The 19,452-nt window shown below is 37.6% G+C and overlaps 1 protein-coding gene across 1 annotated transcript in view; it reads right to left on the bottom strand.

Moving 5' to 3' along the window:
- Window positions 1–19,452, bottom strand: part of CBL (Cbl proto-oncogene) — an 81,198-nt gene that overhangs the window by 15,389 nt on the left and 46,357 nt on the right. The window contains exons 3-11 of the mRNA XM_060157977.1: window positions 13,883–14,029; window positions 11,914–12,070; window positions 10,968–11,089; window positions 10,493–10,630; window positions 9,096–9,183; window positions 8,151–8,282; window positions 7,734–7,937; window positions 1,291–1,422; window positions 824–1,204 (exon numbers count right to left, since the gene is read on the bottom strand). Of these exons, the coding sequence (XP_060013960.1) occupies window positions 824–1,204; window positions 1,291–1,422; window positions 7,734–7,937; window positions 8,151–8,282; window positions 9,096–9,183; window positions 10,493–10,630; window positions 10,968–11,089; window positions 11,914–12,070; window positions 13,883–14,029 (1,501 nt within the window). The remainder of the gene's footprint in view (window positions 1–823; window positions 1,205–1,290; window positions 1,423–7,733; window positions 7,938–8,150; window positions 8,283–9,095; window positions 9,184–10,492; window positions 10,631–10,967; window positions 11,090–11,913; window positions 12,071–13,882; window positions 14,030–19,452) is intronic.

The following is a 19,452-nucleotide window of genomic DNA, read 5'->3' as shown; positions in this document are numbered from 1 at the left end:
TTTTACCCTATTTTTCTCCACAGCATTCGTCGGAATCCACTATCTTACATGTTTTGTAACGTATCTTGTTCATTTTCCATCTTTCCTCCGGTGGAATGTTAACTTTGTGAGGGCAAACTTTTTTGCTCAGTGCATAAACGAACCAACAAAAGAAGGAATATACCTCTCCCACCCCCTGTTCTGGACCCATTATCTCATGCTTATCCAATGGACTGCTAACCTCCCTTTTTTCAATCTATTCTCTTTCCAATCCATCCTGCATACTATTCCTAGATTCCTCTCTTTAAACCATCATTTTGGTCACGTCACTCCACTAATTTAATCTTCACGTACTCTTCATTTGTACCAAATAAATTCCAATTCTTTTGGGAGGGGGTATACAAAGTGCTCTAATCTAGCAGCAAGGCTCCTTTCTAGCCCCTTTTCCTACTCTGATACCCAAAATTTCTGTTTTTCTCAAATTAAACTACTTCTTATCCCACAATACATCTTGAGCATTTCTGTCATTGTAGGTCTATTTTAAAACTGTATCCACTTTGGAAAGAATATTTCAAATTCAGATGCCACTCTTTCCATAAGCCCTCATGATTGCTCTATCTAGAAATAATCTCTCCTTTCTTTAAAACTGAAGTGTTTTCTATTTATACTACTCATGGCATACACACCCAGAAACACATTTATTGTATAACAAACATATTAACATATACACTTCTTGAGGGTATTATCCTTGAATCCTGTACAAAACATACCACAGAACTGACCCATTCAATGTCATCCACGAGTGTTTGTTATTAAGATAAATAATTTCAAAATCAGGACTCACCATGGAGGTATCCAGACTGAATGTGCTTCCAAGCCTAGGCACATCGGTTCTGGGTTCCATTTGGGAGGGCAAGGAAAACGGAAGTGAGTGCCGGTTGGTTAATTCTCTCCCTGTCCAGGGGTCACTAGGGTTTGGCGCTACTACTGGTACTTTGGGGATTGGCCGAGGCAGCCATGATGCTTCTCCAGCGCGGCCAGAGGGGACAGGGGGCAGTTTGTCTCTGGACGGACAGTCGCCTGGTGTACATGGCAAGGGGCGTCTCTGAGGCCGTGTTTCTGCTCCACCAGAATATGGCCGGTCTGGAGGGGGTGGTGGTGGAAGATCTCGAAGAGTGGGAGGTATTGGTAATGGTTTGTCCTTATGAAGGGAGGCAGAAGGAGCCTGTGGAAGCATGATGGAAGCAATCAATCAAACCCCACTAATACACAACAAAGAATCAGAAAATGTAGAAATGGATAATGCTTTACCTTAGAAGCAGTTCCAAGACCAGAAGCACTCGAAGGAATAGATATTCGCTGTTGTAGAAGGTCAAGCCGTGGTGGCACTGGGGGAAGGGAAGCTTGTGGGGCCATGGAGAATGGAGAAGGAGGTCGTTCCACCTAACACAAAAAAATTTCCTAGTAGGTTATTCTTGTCTGGAGGAATGGCATCTCTCAACTCCTCTGAAAGATGTACACAACAAGTACTACATGAACACAGAATATACCAATGAGCCTGACTTTGGCTTAAGGTAGTGCTTCCTGAATTATTTCTATGTCACCAGAAGAGGGCGCTCTCAATCACGGAAATACCATGCAGATGTAAGCTACAGGCAAAATGTAATATCTAGAAAAGGCTGTGCTACATAAAAATCTTCCTAGCTTATAATTTTAGAAAACTTTACAATTTCCCATATTTTCCTCTTCAGAAAAAGAAAAAAATCTTTCCAAGATTAAAAACAGAAAATCATATTAAAAGAAAAGGGCATACATTAACCTCTCAACAAATCACCTAGGAAAATAATGATTAAGGGGCAGAATGAGGACAGAAATCAAAGTCAATAAATTCTCCATGGGTTATTGTGATTAAAAGAAAAAAAGGGATTTTTAAGAGAAAATGATCAATGGTATTACTAAAAAGCATCTTTAGTTCTTCCAAAGAAATGCTATTTCAATTCAGTAATTAAAAGGGATAATTTTTTTTGTCAATTTGTATTCTAAAAATTGAGGTGCCAAATCAAAAGAAACAAATAAATGTATAACCTTTTCCATTTCCCTGCCTACAGCAGGGTGATGAGTAGCTGATAAGCTTGTCCAAGTAAGCTGTCAAGAGATATACAAGAATTTATACAAAATACTAATTCACATTTGCATTCCCTAAAAGCAAAATAGATGGAAAGTAGGCAAATATGTATTACAAGCACTTATGTAAGGTGACAGAGAAACAACCATCCCCATACTGAGTCCTATCATTAATGCTGGGAGGTGAAAGAGGGAAAAAAAGGCTGCATCATCAGCTACTTGCTTTTACTCATGCTTAAGAAAACGGGCTCCATGTCAATGCAGCATGAGCAGCTAAACACCTCAAGGGTTAAGGAAGTGAAAAGTTATTAGTCTAACTCTCACTTCATCATTAATATCTAGTCACTGCATCTTGTTGATTTTCCCATAAAATAATCTCATATCTATATATTCCTTTTCATTCTACTTACCAACTTCAGACCTGATTTATTAAAACCCCCTTCTAGTGATTCTCCCAACTTCTAGATTCTTATCTCACCAAATCATTTTGCTCACCATTACCAGCTTAACCATCCTTAAATACTCACGAGTTCAAAACCCATCCATCAGTAACTTCCACTTTCCCATGTCACAAAATGTCACTTTCCTGCCTCGCTTTCTCAAGTCTAATTTGGTCTCCCTAACCAACAGCATTTTCCATAATGCCCTGTGTTGGAATTCCTACCTCCCTAACTTTGTTCAAGTTGTTTCTCAATTTGGAAGGCCCTCTCTGCCTATTTTGATCCCTCCCACCATCCATCCCTCCTCCTCATTCCTAAAGGGCAGAGGATTGAGTTAATCATATTCTTCAATTCATGTTTCAATATCATAACCGACCCACGAAATGTTTTTTTATCTCAACATACAACAAAGTTCCAGAAAAGGATAAAAGCACATACGGGGATGAAATTATCAAAGAAATAATACAAGAATATTTCTAAGACCTAAGGGACATAAATACCCATATAGAAAGTGTTCACTGCATAGCTAGCCCAAAGAAAGAAAAGAAAACTAATAACCAATCAACCAACCAACAAAACACTTAAATTTTCAGGGAATCAAGGATAAGGAAAATATCCTAAAGGCTTCTGAGGATAGAGGGAAAGGAGGTACTAAAGAGCAAAAATACACTAGAAACTAGAAGTCACTGAGGCTGTAACAATTCATAGAGCTAAATTTTTTTTTCAACCTAGAATTCTGTACCTAGTCAGTTTGAGGGTTGAATAGAGACATTTTAAGATATCAAACGTCTCAAAAATTTCACCTCTCACCTTTTCACAGAAAGCTATTTTGAGAGCATACTCCACCCAAACAAGGAAGTTAAAGCAAGAAACATAAAAACATGGGAGTTAAGAAATAGGCACTCCAACACAAAGAAGAGGCAATGAAGTCCCACGATGATGGTGAGGGGAGACACCTCAGGGTGACATGGAATGCAGCACACCCAGCGAAAAACCAGTCCAGACTGGAGCCAAAACATGGCAGACTCCCATATATTAGTATACTATATAACATAATATCTACTATATTAATATGCTAATAGAATTTACTCCACAGAAAATCATATCAAGAGGATGTTTGGTAAGACGTGGTCGTGACAGGTACAAACTGAACACTAAGGAAATAAAAGTAAATCAATTATTTCAGAAAAGCAGAAGGTTGTAAAAGAAAGCAAAAGTAATTATCAACACATTGTAGTATATTACTTGATACAATAGGGAGCAAAAATCACTTGAATACTGACAGAACCAAAAAACATTCAAATTAACTATAGTCGGAAGATAGGGAGTAGGAAGGAGGGAGATAAGACATTTAAATCCTTTTCTAAACAGATAACTAATATTGCAGAATCAAGAGAAAGCAGTATAGTATATGGTTAAGGAACAGCTTTTAGAACCAAAAAATCTGAATGGGACACAGGAGTTAGAGGAGTTAGGGGGGAACTGACATTTCTGTAAACCTTTTAACAATTCTTTTAAACTTAAAAAAAAAAAATCCAAGTGTACTGATCACATGGAATTTTTTAAAAAGTAGATTCACTATTTTAAAAACAAATCAGGGACTTCCCTGGTGGCACAGTGGTTAAGAATCCACCTGCCAATGTAGGGGACACGGGTTCGAACCCTGGTCCGGGAAGATCCCACATGCCACGGAGCAACTAAGCCCGTGTGCCACAACTACTGAGCCCGTGCTCTAGAGCCCACGAGCCACAACTACTGAGCCCACCGTGCTGCAACTACTGAAGCCCGTGTGCCTAGAGCCCATGCTCTGTAGCAAGAGAAGGCACCGCAATGAGAAGCCTGCGCACCGCAACAAAGAGTAGCCCCCACTCGCCGCAACTAGAGAAAGCCTGTGCACTGCAAGGAAGACCCAATGCAGCCAAAAATAATTTAAAAAAAAAATCAAAACGAAACAAACAGCAAAAAGCAACAACAAGCTACTAGGATATGACGAAACAGACACTCTCATAGTCTCATATACTTTGGGAGTGACTTTAGGACAAAAAATTGGGAACAAAAAAAGTTAAGATATTTTTATGCCAGTATTTTATTTATACAAAGTAGATAATGAACTATAAGGTACAAAGAATAATAAAAGATGAAACACCCACGTAGAACCTATCATTCAGCTAAGAAATGAAACACCATGGCTTTCTGAAATTCCCATGTGTCCCACCACTAATTATATCCCTCTCCTCTCTCAAAGAGTTTAAATGGACATACTCTAATCTAGCAATTCCACTATTAGAAATTTACCCTACAGACAGACTTGCAAAAGAATGTCCATATGTGTAAGCCTGGAAACAACAGGAATGTCCATTAAGAAGAGACTAAATGAATTACAGAATAGCCAAGTGCAAAACAATATATGAAGCTGTTTGTTTTTCTACTTGAATTTTTACAGTATGCATTTATTTATTTATTTATTTACGGTACACGGGCCTCCCACTGCTGTGGCCTCTCCCGCTGCGGAGCACAGGCTCCGGACGCGCAGGCTCAGCAGCCATGGCCCACGGGCCCAGCCGCTCTGCGGCATGTGGGATCCTTCTGGACCAGGGCACGAACCCGTGTCCCCTGCATCGGCAGGCGGACTCCCAACCACTGCGCCACCAGGGAAGCCCTACAGTATGCATTTATTACTTTTATTTAAATGAGTAAATTTAATCTCATTTATATATATTAGCTACAGAAAAAACTGTTAAATTTCTTCTTTCCTCTAAAGTCCTATAGCACTTAGACTGTGTACCCAACAATTTAGAATAATGTGCACTGTCTGGCTTGTATTAAACAGTGTTTCACCTGTATATATATTCTCTTCCCAAATAAAACTACTATCTCCTTTTGGGCCTTTGTCTTAGGTTTCTTATCCCATATAGCACTCAAGAGAGCTACTTAACTAGCACAACAAACAGCATGCAAAAGTAGTATGTGTTAACCGTGAAAAATTCAAACATACCATAAAATGAAAGTCCTCTGATCCTGTAGCCTCAGAAATAATAGTAATGTGATGTGTAGTCATCCAATTTTCCCCCCATGCATGTTAAAATAATTCTTTTGTAACTAAATAATTTTAACAGAAATAAGGTGATATTATATATAATATACAGTTGTTTTTTTAATTTAATACACATTGACAGCTTTCCACTTAAGTATATGTAAACTGAGTTCACTCTGCAGAGCATTCTGTTATATGGACTGTAGTAGACAGAATAATGATCACGGTCCCCTCTCCCACAGGAAGATGTTCATGCCCTAAAACCTAGAATCTGCGAATCTGTTATCTTACTTGGCAAAAAGACCTTTGCTGATGTGATTAAGGGTACAGATCTTGAGATAGGGGAATTATCCTGGATTATCCAAGTGGGCCCAATCTAATCACATGAGTCCTTAAAAGTTGAGAACCTTCATGACTGAAGGAGGAGGAAAGGAGTCCAGGAGCCAAAGAATGTAGCTGGCCCCTAAAAAATACCGTCAACTGACAATCAGCAAGGAAACAGGGATCTTAATTCTACGACCGGCAAGGAACTGAATTCTGCCAAACCCAAATGAGTAAGGAAGGCCGACTGTATTCATTGCACTGTGCCACTTTACATAAGGGACTTGGGCATCTGCAGATTTTTTTATCTGCTGGGACTCCAGGACCCAATCCCCTGCGGATACTTTCTTTTGGGTTTTTTTTTGGCCACACCACGTGGCATGCAGGATCTTAGTTCCCCAGCAAGGGATTGAACAGGTGCCCCCTGCAGCAGAAGCGTGGAACCCTAACCACTGGACAGCCAGGGAATTCCCAGGAAATACTTTTAATATAATATTACAAGGTGATAAGTTCTATGGCAGACATATTCATAGCATCCCAGAAACACTTGGCCAGACCTAGATTATTTGTGGGTCTTGGGCATGGGGGAAACAGGGTAGAGTATGGAAAGGTTTCCTAGGAAATGAAAACTGAGCTAAATTACATAGAAACTATCAAGACAAAAAGCACGGAGAAATTTTTAGTGGTTCAGTCTTGCTGGATTACAAAATACAAAGTGGAAAGGATTACCAGGGCAAAGTGCCTAGAAAAGAGAATGGACTTATTACTCCATTAAGTAATGAGAAGTCATTAAAGAGTGTGAGGCAAAGGAATAAGGTAGTCAAGGTATGTGCTGTAGATCAATGACTCTGGAAGCGGGACGAACAGATGATTATAAGAGCCTGAAATAAGGCAGTGACATTGAGGACAGAAAGGAAAAGATACACTGGATACAATCACTTAAGAGATGGAATCCATCCTTTCAATATTTATTGAGCACCTACTATGTGCCAGGCAGTCAGGTGCTGGTATAAAAGAAAGCTTCTTTTGTACAAAAAAATGCCTCCTATGAAGTTATAACAGTCCAAACTAGAGAACTGACAACATATTAGAACCTCTGTTTGCCCTATATTTATTAAAATCTTCAATGACTGCCTTACTTCTAATTAGTGAATAAATCCCTGTTTTACCCTACCACTGACGTAACAGAACTTGTTCACATACTTTCTTAGCCTTTATCTTTCCCATCTTTACTAGGACCTTTCTAGTTTTAGTTTCTGTATGGTACCTCCTATTACCCTCCAATCACTGTAGTTGCCATTTATTTGGTTGTTAACGGTGCCTCATTTCTCCCGCCCAAACCTAACTTTCCAATGCCAAGACTCCATTAGAAAAATAGGCAAGGAGAAAATATTCTGCTCACAGTAGCAAAATGGGTCCAATTCTTTTACTCACCCCTCATTTTCTCTACCAAGCTATCTGAATAGAGCCCAGTTCTAGCATACAGACAATAAGAGCATGGGCCTTGAAGCCAGAATGTCTGGCCACAGATTCTGGTTCGACTGACTAGCTGTGTGACCTTCAGCAAATTCCTTAGCCTCACTGTGCCTTGGTTTCTCCCACTGCTAAATGAGGAGAACAGTAATATCTACTCATATGGTTACATGAATATGTATCAGTATAAGATTATCAGTTAAAATAAGTAAAGTACTTAGCATCATCTTTTCTCACACAGTAAACGTTCAATAAATATTAGCTACTGTTACTCCTCGTATTTTGGATGTCATTAAGTGCTCTATTGCTTTAGGACACAACTGATAATGGATTTTGCCACAGTCTCTTAAACTGAAGCTTACCTTGGCACCAGCCAATTCCTTCATCATGAAGAGAGAATCATCAGCTCGTTCATCGTCATCATCATCATAATTTGGGGAGGGAGCTCCCTCTGCTCCTTGCCTCAGCAGGCTGCCACTTCCTCTAGGATCAAAGGGATCGACCACAATGGGCTCAGTACCTTTAATTTCACATCGGCAGAAGGGACAGCCCTGGCCTTCTGATTCCTGCAAAGGAAACAGGAGATGATAATAGACACATCTGAAAGTTCTTAAAATATTCGTCCACTAAAAATACATTTCCTAGAAACGAAAAAAGAATCAAAAGTTTAGAACCTACCCCACAAACCAGGCCATTCTTTATATCCGTAAAGGATATATAATCCCCAATTCTTCATTGTCATTACTTAGCTGAGAAAAGAGCATGGTTTGGATCCATACCTGCCAGGATGTTAGACAGGATGTGCACATGAGGTGTCCACAGGGCTCAATCTTTACATCTTTATCATTTTCAGCACATATTTTACACAGTTGGAATGTGGAGCCCATCTCACAGTATAATTCATATTGTTCCTTTGATTAAAAAGAAATTAAGAGATTATTCAGCCTATTGCAAATATCTGTTGAATGAATGACTGCAACTGTAAATGCTAAAAACAGGAAAATTGAAAACTGTTACTTTTAATACTACTTTTGCTTGTATGAAAGTGTCACAACAGTGTTCAATTAAAACAGAAAGCACCTAGTCTTGGTCCTTTTTTTTTTTGGCCGCACCCTGCAGCATGTGGGATCTTAGTTCCCAGACCAGGGATCGAATCTGTGCCCCCTGCAATGGAAGCACGGAGTCTTAACCACTGGACCACCAAAGAAGTCCTCTGGCCCTATTTTAAGAAGCACAGTTTAAAAAGAAACCACACAGGACTTTCCTGGTCTCGCAGTGGTTAAGAATCTGCCTGCCAATGCAGGGGACACAGGTTCGAGCCCTGGCCCGGGAAAATCCCACATGCTGTGGAGCAACTAAGCCCGTGCGCCACAACTACTGAGCCTATGCTCTAGAGTCAGCAAGTCACAACTACTGAAGCCCGCATGCCTAGAGCCCGTGCTCTGCAACCAAGAGAAGCCACTGCAATGAGAAGCCCGCGCACAGCAACGAGGAGTAGCCCCCGCTCGCTGCAACAAAGACCCAATGCAGCCCAAAAAAATTAAAATAAATAAATTTATTTTAAAAAAGGAAAAGAAGCCACACACACCTAAATTCACTAATCTAGTCAATGGTTTAAAATTTACGTGTTCCAATCACTTAATATAATTCTACTGTCAGTTCTGTAAAGTATTATACAAAAGCTTGGCTCTAGTAATATGGTTATAATTTAAAACAAAGTTCACCTGGGTCACTTTGATGTGGTCTTGGGGAGTTGGTTCACATAAGCCTGTCAGGTCTGGATTCTGATTCCGTCCATCAGGAAACAAATAGCTATAAAAAGAGTAACCAATCTTGGGGTTCTACTGAAGCCAATTTATCACTGCTTACTAATACAGACAAATGTTATCTAGGAATTCTCTCATTCTAAAAGGGCAATTTTGCATAAGTGCAAAGATAAATTTTACTAGTACTTCAAAAAAATTAAATAACACAGATCAGTTCCAAGAAGATACTCTCCAAACACTGATACTCTTTCTCTATTTTAATCAAGGGGTTGACAAACTTTTTTGTAAAGTACCAGAGAGTAAATATTTCAGGCTGTGCAAGCCGCATAAGTCTGTGCCACACATTCTTCTTTGGTTGTTTTTTTAACAACACTTTAAAAAGGAAAAACTATCTTAGATGCAGGCTGTACCAAAACACCTAGTCTGTGGGCCGCAGTTTACCAACTCCTATTTTAATCTGTGGATGGCCACAAAGTGGAAATTCTTAATTTAAATGACATTTGCTTTGACCAAAGACCTGAAATACCTTTGTTTACAGATTTAACACAGAGAGACACTAACTTAAAGACTGGACCACCAGAGAAGTCTGTTAATTTAAAAGAAATGTAACAAGAAGCAAATTAAGCCACCGAGATCAACTACCAGGAAGCTTCTAGCATCAAACTGCTCTGCCATTTGGGGAAGTACCCCTTTCAGCTCCAGTGTTACTGTAGAAGACGATGCATGATGGAAAATGGATTTTCCTAATCACTTTAAAACACAAGTCGTTTTCTGATACCTGGTCAACTGTTAGTATTTTTAGTGCTTACCAACTGATAATCAATTTGAATTCCAAAAGGAATAGCAATTCTGGAATAAATAAGAACTTAGTCATAAATATTAGCAGAGGTTACAAAAGCCCACAGCCTGAAGAAATGCTGCTGAATCAACACGAAGTTAGGATGAAGGCTGATGAAGGTCACTGAGCGTGCTGCCATCAGGAACATCTCATCATTCTGATGCTGGCTAGTCAAATAACAGGTAACGTTTTCTGCTAATTGGTATATTTTAAAATCTAGCATAGATTTGAAAATAAATTAACATTTAGAAAAAAAGAAAGACAAAATTTACTCAGGGTAACAAGCGAAGTAGTAGAGAAAAATAATTTCACTCAAGGAATCCTTCCAAAATAAAAACCAAAGTCCTACTGAACCTGAAAATCCAATAGCCCCAATAGCGGGGGCTACAATATAACCTGTCAATATGTGTCCTGAATCTTTATCTGCAGAAGAAACCTGGAATAAAGTCATTAATGATGCAGTTTTACAGCCCCTAAGTTCCTAGACTCTAGCAGATGGCAAACAGTATGTACTTACAAGCCTTCCCTGAAGCCATCAATCAGCGCTTGGAAGAGAGGTTTATTGTGAGGAATTGTCTGGAGAATGTTCCCATCGGCAGTGACATACCCAATAGCCCACTGACCCAGACGAGTACAGCTCAGCCGGAAAATGTAACTGAGAACAGAGAGAAACAAAATCTTTAATATACATACTTGCATTAGGGTGGAAAGACAAGACAGAGACAAAAATCAAAAGGACCATCAATAATAGATTCTTTAATGGCTTCAGACCAAAAGCAAAAGACATATAAGCTCAATTCTTAAGTGGCTTGAAAGCATTTATCAAATCATAGTATCTGAATATGTCAATTCCTCTGATAAACAGATATCAGTTCTGCCGCAGAAATGTGGTCACTGGGGAACTAGTAAAAGATCATGTTTCCTCTATTTCAGCAAAGGTCACAGGAGAATAAAGTTCAGGTGAATAAACCTCTTTGCTTCGTTGCACTGACCTGCCAGGTTTGTGAATGAATTTCTGGAGCCGAGCTTTCACTTCATCATATGTCAGGAAAGCCATGTAACCAGGATGAGTTACAGCAAGACTGTTCCAGTTCCTGAGCAAAGAAGACCAGGGCTAAGGAAACAAGAGATCAATCAGACCATTTGGCTCAAGACATACAACCAGCCTCAGAGCAATGAAGAACAAAAGGAAAAGCAACCTGAATTCTCAATTATAAATTCTCCATTTAGTGTCACATATTTTCAATCATGTTGTTACTTTAAGGGAAGACAAACATGTTTGGGAAATAAGAACTCTGAAAAGCTAAGAAGAAAATTACACATGCTTATAGGGAGAAACTTAACTATACAAAATGAAATTCAGAAAATTTCCAAGCAGCTCTAACCAACAGTAGTGAGGCTAAACAACAAACAAAAACAGAGAAACAGGGCAAGGCCTAGATGTGCAAGTAAGAAGTTTCAAATAAAGGTTTACACAAGGTGGCATATACACCCATTGTTTTTAGAAAAAGAAAGAAGTGAGTTCTTTGTGGAGCATCAATACATCTCAATATTAACAATCAAGAATTTCAATACCATAGGAGAAAAAGCTGGAAACATACATAAATGTTCAATAACAGAACTCACTAAATATATTATACTCATCTTTAGGATGTTCTACAACCATTAAAATGATGCAAAGAAGAATATTTAATAATAGAGAAAGATTATAAATGTGAGGGGAATAAAGCAGATTATATAGTTATTCTTTTTACAAAAAAAATTTGTATATATAAAATAGAGTAGTTTTAACCTTTTTTTTTTTGGCTATAGTTTCTAGAATGAATAAAATTATTTTCATAATAGGCAAAATCCCAAATGTCCACATGTTATTTTTTAAAAAGGTTTCTCTTCAGAAAAATAGCAATAACTAGTTTAGCCAACGTTTTAGTATCCTACCTGAAAGAGTCGTGTAAAGATGTCGAATTCAAACACTGAAATATAATCATTGCAGGTCAGATCAATAGTGGATTTCAGAGCCATGGCCTCCAGCCCAGAACTGATGGGATGTACTTCATGAAGGGCCTGTCTGAAGCTCTTCCAAGGTACTATTGTCCTAGGATGGGAGTGGGGGTAGGAGAGAAGGCAGAGTGAGATAACAGATAATTTCAGGCATTGCTACATTCAAGGAAAAGAGAGCCACATTAAGCTCTCAATATCAATTTCAATTTTCTTAAAGAAGCTGAACTATATTTTACATTGAGAACAGAAAGGGCATAAATGATACATTTCTTAACTTTCTAATGAATAAATTAATAATAGAGACATCTTTTTCTACTTTTCTTCGGCAGAATGCTATAAGTTCATTCCCTTTCTCATCTTTCTTCAGACATTTGTTCTATTAGAAAAGCATTGGAAAGAGAGATAAGATTATCCTTTTTGTATAACAGATGTAATCTGTGTCCAGATCTTTACTAACTGAAAGCTTGTGTTTAACTTTTTAAAAGCACATAAAACACTCTGTGTTCTTTTGAGGAACCCACACTACAAGGACTTCACTAGGCTTAAGGTACAGGAAGAACAGAGTTCTGAAAGAGATGAAGAAGAAATTATTTAACATAAGAATGATTAAACCCCAGATATCGCTAGCAAAAGATATTGTGGGATTTCTATTTCTCAAGATCTTAAAAAATAAAATAAAATCTCATTGCCTTTGAAAAGTTTATGTATTCACCTGCCTGAAAGTAAGAGAACAAGTGGCGTTTCAAACTCTTTTCTAATGTAGCTAGTTATTAAGTTAAAGGAACAAAGTTAAACTCATTCCCATTCTCTTCAATTAAGTTTTTAAAAATCACTAATTATTCTATATTTAATGTTTAAACATGATTTTTTAAAATAAATCAAGTGTTTAACAAACTTCAAATCAATTTGTAGTATATACCTGAAACTAACTTAATAGTGTGCGTCAACTATATTTCAATTAAAAAGAAAGAAAGAAAGCATTTAAAGAGAGATTTACATTAGGATCTGTATATTCAACTGAAAAATTTTATTGTTTTCTACCTTTTCAGTTCTTTCAACCAAAATTTCAGGGGATATTCAAGAACATTTATATTAATACTTAGAAACATAAACTTGCCTCATAAATCTGTCTATATAATGTAAGGCTTCTGAATATCAAAAAGACAATATAACAAAGTGGAAAGACAAGCCGTAGACTAGGAGAAAATATCTCTAATGTAAGTGACTAACAAAGAGTTAGTATCTTACAATAGGAAAAAGACAAACAACTCAATAGGAAAATGGACAAGTCAGGAATAGGAATAGGAAGATCAGAATAAGACTCTTAATTGGTGACAAATGTGAAAAGGTGCTCAAGCTCCCTTGTCATTTAGGAATATAAAGCAAAATATGATACCAATTCATATCATCAGTGTTAGTCAAATTGCAGAGCTACTGGAACATGTGTGCACTACTTATAGGAATATAAACTGGTACAACCACTGTGGAAAGCAATTAGGCAATATTTGGCAAAGCAGAAGATGTGAAAGCCCCTGACTCAGCAATCCCACTTCTAGGTATGTAACTATTGAGAAACTCTTGCATATGAAGACAAATACAATTTTGCTTTCTGCAGCACTGTTTTGCAATAGCAAATAGTTTGAAATGTAAATGTCCATTAACAGCATAATGGATGAGTAAAGAAAGAGAAGAGCATTCAGTCAAAGAGCGTGGGTTTCAACGGAACTGCAAAGGTTTATTTCTTTTAAAAAAAAAAATCAGAGCAAAAAAAGGTTGGGAAGTAGGTACACATATATTACTTTTCTGTTTCCCATGTTTTAAATATTCCATCAATAAAAAACTAAACAAAAACCCAAAACACAAGCTTCAGTTCTTCATAGTTCAAATTCATTATTTTGAGTCTTACTTTTCCCCAAAAGCTTTCCTCCAAAATTCTGCAGCATCTGCTTTAGTAATCCGAAATGTGTCTCCTTGAAAGAGTCCACTTGGAAAGATTCCTTTTAGTTCTGCCAGCATGTGGCTGAAGATCAGGGACAGTTTGGTTAGGTTTCGCCTACAAATGATCAGAAGTGCAATGATTAAATGAACACATAAAATTATTTTTATTTTAAATGTGCTAAATTCACTACACCAGGTGTGTAATTTATAATGCAAGAAAGACTGCTGCATTCACTAGGTCTACTCCTTTCCCTCTGTTCAATGTTTTATGGTAAATAAGAAAAATTTAACAGAAATCTATTTTAAGACTTTTAATCTTAAATTAATCAGATCTAATAACTGAGCATAAACTTACATGAACAAACTTTCTTTTTTAGGATGACAGGTAAAGAGGACTCAACAAATACGTGTAAGAAGTTGTACACTGATATAACCATTCACTCACAAAAGAAATGTTAGGAAAGCAAAATATATTATTTCCTGCTTTGCATGAACTAATCTGGATGTTTAAATTACCATAATTCATCTAAATTAAAAATAAAGGCTTCCCTGGTGGCGCAGTGGTTAAGAATCCACCTGCCAATGCAGGGGGACACGGGTTCGAGCCCTGGTCCCACATGCCACATCCCACATGCCGCGGAGCAACTAAGCCCGTGTGCCGCAACTACTGAGCTGACATGCCACAACTACTGAAGCCCATGCACCTAGAGCCCGTGCTCTGCAACAAAGAGAAGCCACCGCAATGAGAAGCCCGTGCACCACAACGAATAGTAGCCCCTGCTCACCCCAACTAGAGAAAGCCCGCACGCGCAGCAATGAAGACCCAACACAGCCAAAGATAAAATTAATTAACTTTTTTAAAAGTCAATTTTTGTCATACAAGGGGACTATGAAATTTCAATTCATGATCAATTTTATTGCCTAAAAATTCTCTTTAATACAGATAGATTTTTCTCTTTTAATGCTATACTGGAGGGTCACCACTAGTCCCATCTTTGTCTTTCCTGGATAAAATGCTGCACTAAGTCCCTATAGCCCTAACTTTTCTGCAAAACACTGCTGAAATCTTTCTAATCAGCTTTTCAACAAATCAGCTTCAGTTTTTTGATATTTGTCTTCCTGTACTTGTATCAAGTTATATTCTTTCTAGTTTCCTATTTCTGAAAGCACCTACAAAAGTGATAAAATTAATATTCTTTGAAGACAGTCTAAAATAATTCATATGCTAAATAGCTCAAGTAAGATAAAAAATACAAGCACTTATCCAATCCCTAAACTCCATTAACTGTTTTCCTCCTGGTACTTTGAAAGCCTTCAATTATTGCTGGTTAGGACTTTTACTATTTTACCAAAGAGGAAACAAAAATAGAAACTATCGAGAATATATCACAGATAACATGATAGAAAATCTGCAAAGCACAAATTAGTCCCAATGACTTCCCAAAGACTTCTGCAGGACACCAGACTGCACTCAATATTTATATAACATTTTGCCAAATGTTAATCCTTAAAGATAAGCAGGAGAGAGTCCATTATTCCCTTAGGATATGCTAAGCTGTTGAGAACCTACTATGTGTAAAGAGCTATGCTAAACAGTATAGCAGAAAAACGTGTATCAGAGAAAATACTGGGTTGGCCAAAAAGTACCTTCGGTTTTTTAAGTAAAAATAAAAGACACATTTTTCATTTTCACCAAGAACTTTATTGAACAATGTATTCACCCTTTTGTTCCACTACCTTCTGCCATTTTTCAGGCAACTTCATAATTCCATCTTCCCAAAACTTTTTATCTTTTTGAGCAAAGAACTGTTCTAGGTGCCTTTTACAGTCTTTCAGGGAATTGAAATTTTTCCATTAAGAGAACTTTGTAAAGACCGAAATAAATGGAAATCCGAAGGTGCAATGTCTGGTGAATACGGCGGATGAATCAGAACTTCCCAGCCAAGCTGTAACAGTTTTTGCCTGGTCATCAAAGAAACATGCGGTCTTGCCTTATCCTGATGGAAGATTATGTGCTTTCTGTTGACTAATTCTGGACGCTTTTTGTCGAGTGCCGCTTTCAGCTGGTCTAATTGGGAGCAGTACTTTTTGGAATTAATCGTTTGGTTTTCCAGAAGGAGCTCATAATAGAGGACTCCCTTCCAATCCCACCATATACACATCACCTTCTTTGGATGAAGAGCAGCCTTTGGTGTGGTTGGTGGAGGTTCATTTCGCTTGCCCCACAATCTCTTCCATTCCACACTATTGTACAGTATCCACTTTTCATCGCCCGTCACAATTTGTTTTAAAAATGGAACGTTTCATTATGTTTCAGTAGAGAATCGCATGCGGAAATATGGTCAAGAAGGTTTTCTTCGCTTAACTTATTTGGAACCCAAACATCAAAGCGATTCAAGGTGGTGCAAATGATTTTCAACGCTTGATTTGGATATTTTGAGCATGTCGGCTATCTCCCACCAGGTATAACATTCATTGTTCTCAATTAATGTCTCGATTTGATCGCTATCAACTTCAACTGGTCTACCCGACCACAGAGCATCATCCAGCGAGAAATCTCCAGCATGAAACTTCACAAACCACTTTCGACACGTTCGATCAGTTACAGCACCTTCTCCACACACTGCACAAATCTTTTGTGCATTTCAGTTGTGTTTTTACCTTTCTTGAAACAATAAAGCATAATATGCTGAAAATTTTGCTTTTTTTCTTCCATCTTCAATATTAAAATGACTACACAAAAATTCACCAATTTTGATAAGTCTTTTTTTAAATGCACACTGATATGACAGCTGTCACATACAACCTAACAAAATTGTTTTGAATGAAGTTAAAGACAACCAAGTGCTACTAGAGCCATCTTATGGAAAAAACTGAACGAAACTTTTGGCCCACATAATACATATATCATACTCCCAAGGTTACAACAGAACTCTTTCTGCAAGAAACAGGTTTGAATCTTACTTCTTCCTGAAAATGTCTTTCCTTAGTCGCTCCAATGTCACCCTCTCTTGGTTCTCCTACTTGCTTTTGTTCTTCCTTTGGCTATTCTTTCTATTCTCCTAACATAACTATTTCCCAAGAATTTGCTCTCCATCATTTTCCTTTCTTTCCCTCTTGACTCTTCCTTTGCAATCTCAAGGCTTCAAAAACTGCTTTGCAAAAGATTCCCAAATCTTAGGCCTTAGTAGCTTTCCAACTGCCTACTACATTTCTCCATTCAAACGCTAGCACCACAAAGCAACACATTCAAGATTAAACTAACCTTCCTTGGGGATTGGGGTGGGGGTGGGGCGGTAATAACAGATTTTGGGAATTTGGGATTAACAGATACACACTACTACATACAAAATAGATAAACAACAAGGACCTACTGTATAGCACAGGGAACTATATTCAATATCTTGTAATAACCTATAATAGAAAAGAATATGAAAAAGAATATATATATACAACTGAATCACTTTGCTATACACCTGAAACACTGTAAATCAACTATACTTCAATTTAAAAAAACAAATTTGTTAATTGGAATTAAATAAATATACTTCTAAAAAATAAATAAACTAACCTTCTTTCTCAAACCTGCTCTTTCTTCATGTTCTCTATTTTCTGTATTTAATGACAACACCATCTTACTTCCCACAAATTCAGAACCTTAGAGTCAGTCATCTTAGCTGCCTCCATTTTCTTTATTCTCCATATCTGACTTGTCAATTTGCTAATCATTTGTTGTCAATCCTACCTTTGAATTTGTATTATTATTCTAATATGCACTCCTTGCTACCTGCGCCTACCTACTCCATAATTCAAACTTCCATCTTCAGTCTATTCCTATGCACGTTCAATCATACCACATATAACTGCCTTTCAAGGAGGGGGGGAGGAAAACAATTTCTACAGTACCAGTGGGACAAAATCCAAACTCAACTTTGATTTTTAGACTTTCCACTAACCTGGGTCTAACCTACCTTTATAACTAATTTCACTAGTATATTCTACTCAAACTGAACGTTTTACCTCTTCTTATACATACTACCCTTATTCACTTTTGCACCTCTGAACCACTGCTTATTTGTTCCTTAGTCTGCAAAAGACCCAGCTTAACTGTCATTTCCTAAGAAGCCAGCTAGAAGTAATAAACCTCTAAAATACCCCCAGTATTTTCACTGAAGTTCTCTTATGTCATCTGAACCCATCTTGTACTACAGTTATTTGTGTACATGAGGGATGAGTTCATTTCTGATATATATTTATAACCCTTTGGCATCTGGCATAATTTCTAACACCTTTAGAAAACATCTGACTGCATACTGTGTGCTAGGCACTAGGGATGGATACAACAATGCAACAAAACAAAATTCCTGGTTTTATAGCATTCACATTCCCATGGTAGAATATCAGGTAGTAGGAGAAAAAGGCTTTGAAGAAAAACAAAGGAGGGTATGAGAAGAGAGGCATGTTAAGATTGTCGTTTTAGAGGGAGTGGTCTTAGGAACCTCTCTTATTGTTGATTTTTAAGCCAATTCTGAAGAGAAGGCAGGAAGCGAGTCTTTGGATGACTGGGCCATGTCAGCATCTTTGACTCTTTAAATAATTTTCCCCTGAGAATCTACCAGGTATCCAGTACTATGCTAGATCAGAGATAAAATATACATACCAAAATATAACAGACAAAAAGTCTTAATTTGTGAAGTAAGCCACAAAAAGGTGAAAGTTATTGACCGCAAAGATGTAATGTCACCAGGTGCCTAAGAGCAATTTGAAGTGCTGACTGAAATAGTTACTGAAAATCAATTTAAGACACTTTCATACTCAAGGATGCATCCCCCAAAAAGCCAGCTTACATTTCTTAAAACCACCAGAGATGTGCACTGTAAGCATCACACTTCTTAAAATGAAAAAAAAAGAATCTACAAAAGCCCATGGGTCAGGGTATTTTGTAAGTGGTCCAAGTTTAAATTCTGTTTCAATAACATTTTAAGGCCTTAGGCTTATGGCTCAGTGTCTACAGTGTATAGGGCAGAATTTAATCAGCAAAATCTGTCTAAACATGTAAACTTAGAACAATGAGGCATGATAGATATTTGGGCTTATTACAAGTAAGCAATACATTTCAAAATTCTGTCAGCAGTTACTTCAATTCATACAATATGTTCTAACATTTCTCCAAATATCCACAAAGAAACAACAATTGTTCTATTTTTTGTAAATGCCCTGAAGACAAAACTTTTCTTTCTCTGAGTAGCAGCAAGTAGGATCAATACAAGCTTTTCTTTAACTCAGTATTTGAAGAAGGTAATTTTTACTACCTTTCACGCTAACCATTTACATCTAAGTAACTGCAAATTCTACTCTATAGCTTCCACCTTTCCCTTCTCTTGTCCTCTCACAACTTCCCCATAATCAAATGCTGATTCAGTATGCAGTGTCAATTTTTAAAAAGGTTCAAGACTGGTGTGAGTTATTTTCCCCCTACCTCAGGTCCTACTCTAAAAGCCAATGTACCTTTGTACCTCAGGCCTAAAGTAATGGTAT

Source organism: Lagenorhynchus albirostris, chromosome 9, assembly GCF_949774975.1.
Source record: "Lagenorhynchus albirostris chromosome 9, mLagAlb1.1, whole genome shotgun sequence".
Classification (NCBI taxonomy): domain Eukaryota; kingdom Metazoa; phylum Chordata; class Mammalia; order Artiodactyla; family Delphinidae; genus Lagenorhynchus; species Lagenorhynchus albirostris.
The sequence above is the reverse complement of the archived record's forward strand: the minus strand, read 5'-3'. Positions and strand labels throughout refer to the sequence as shown.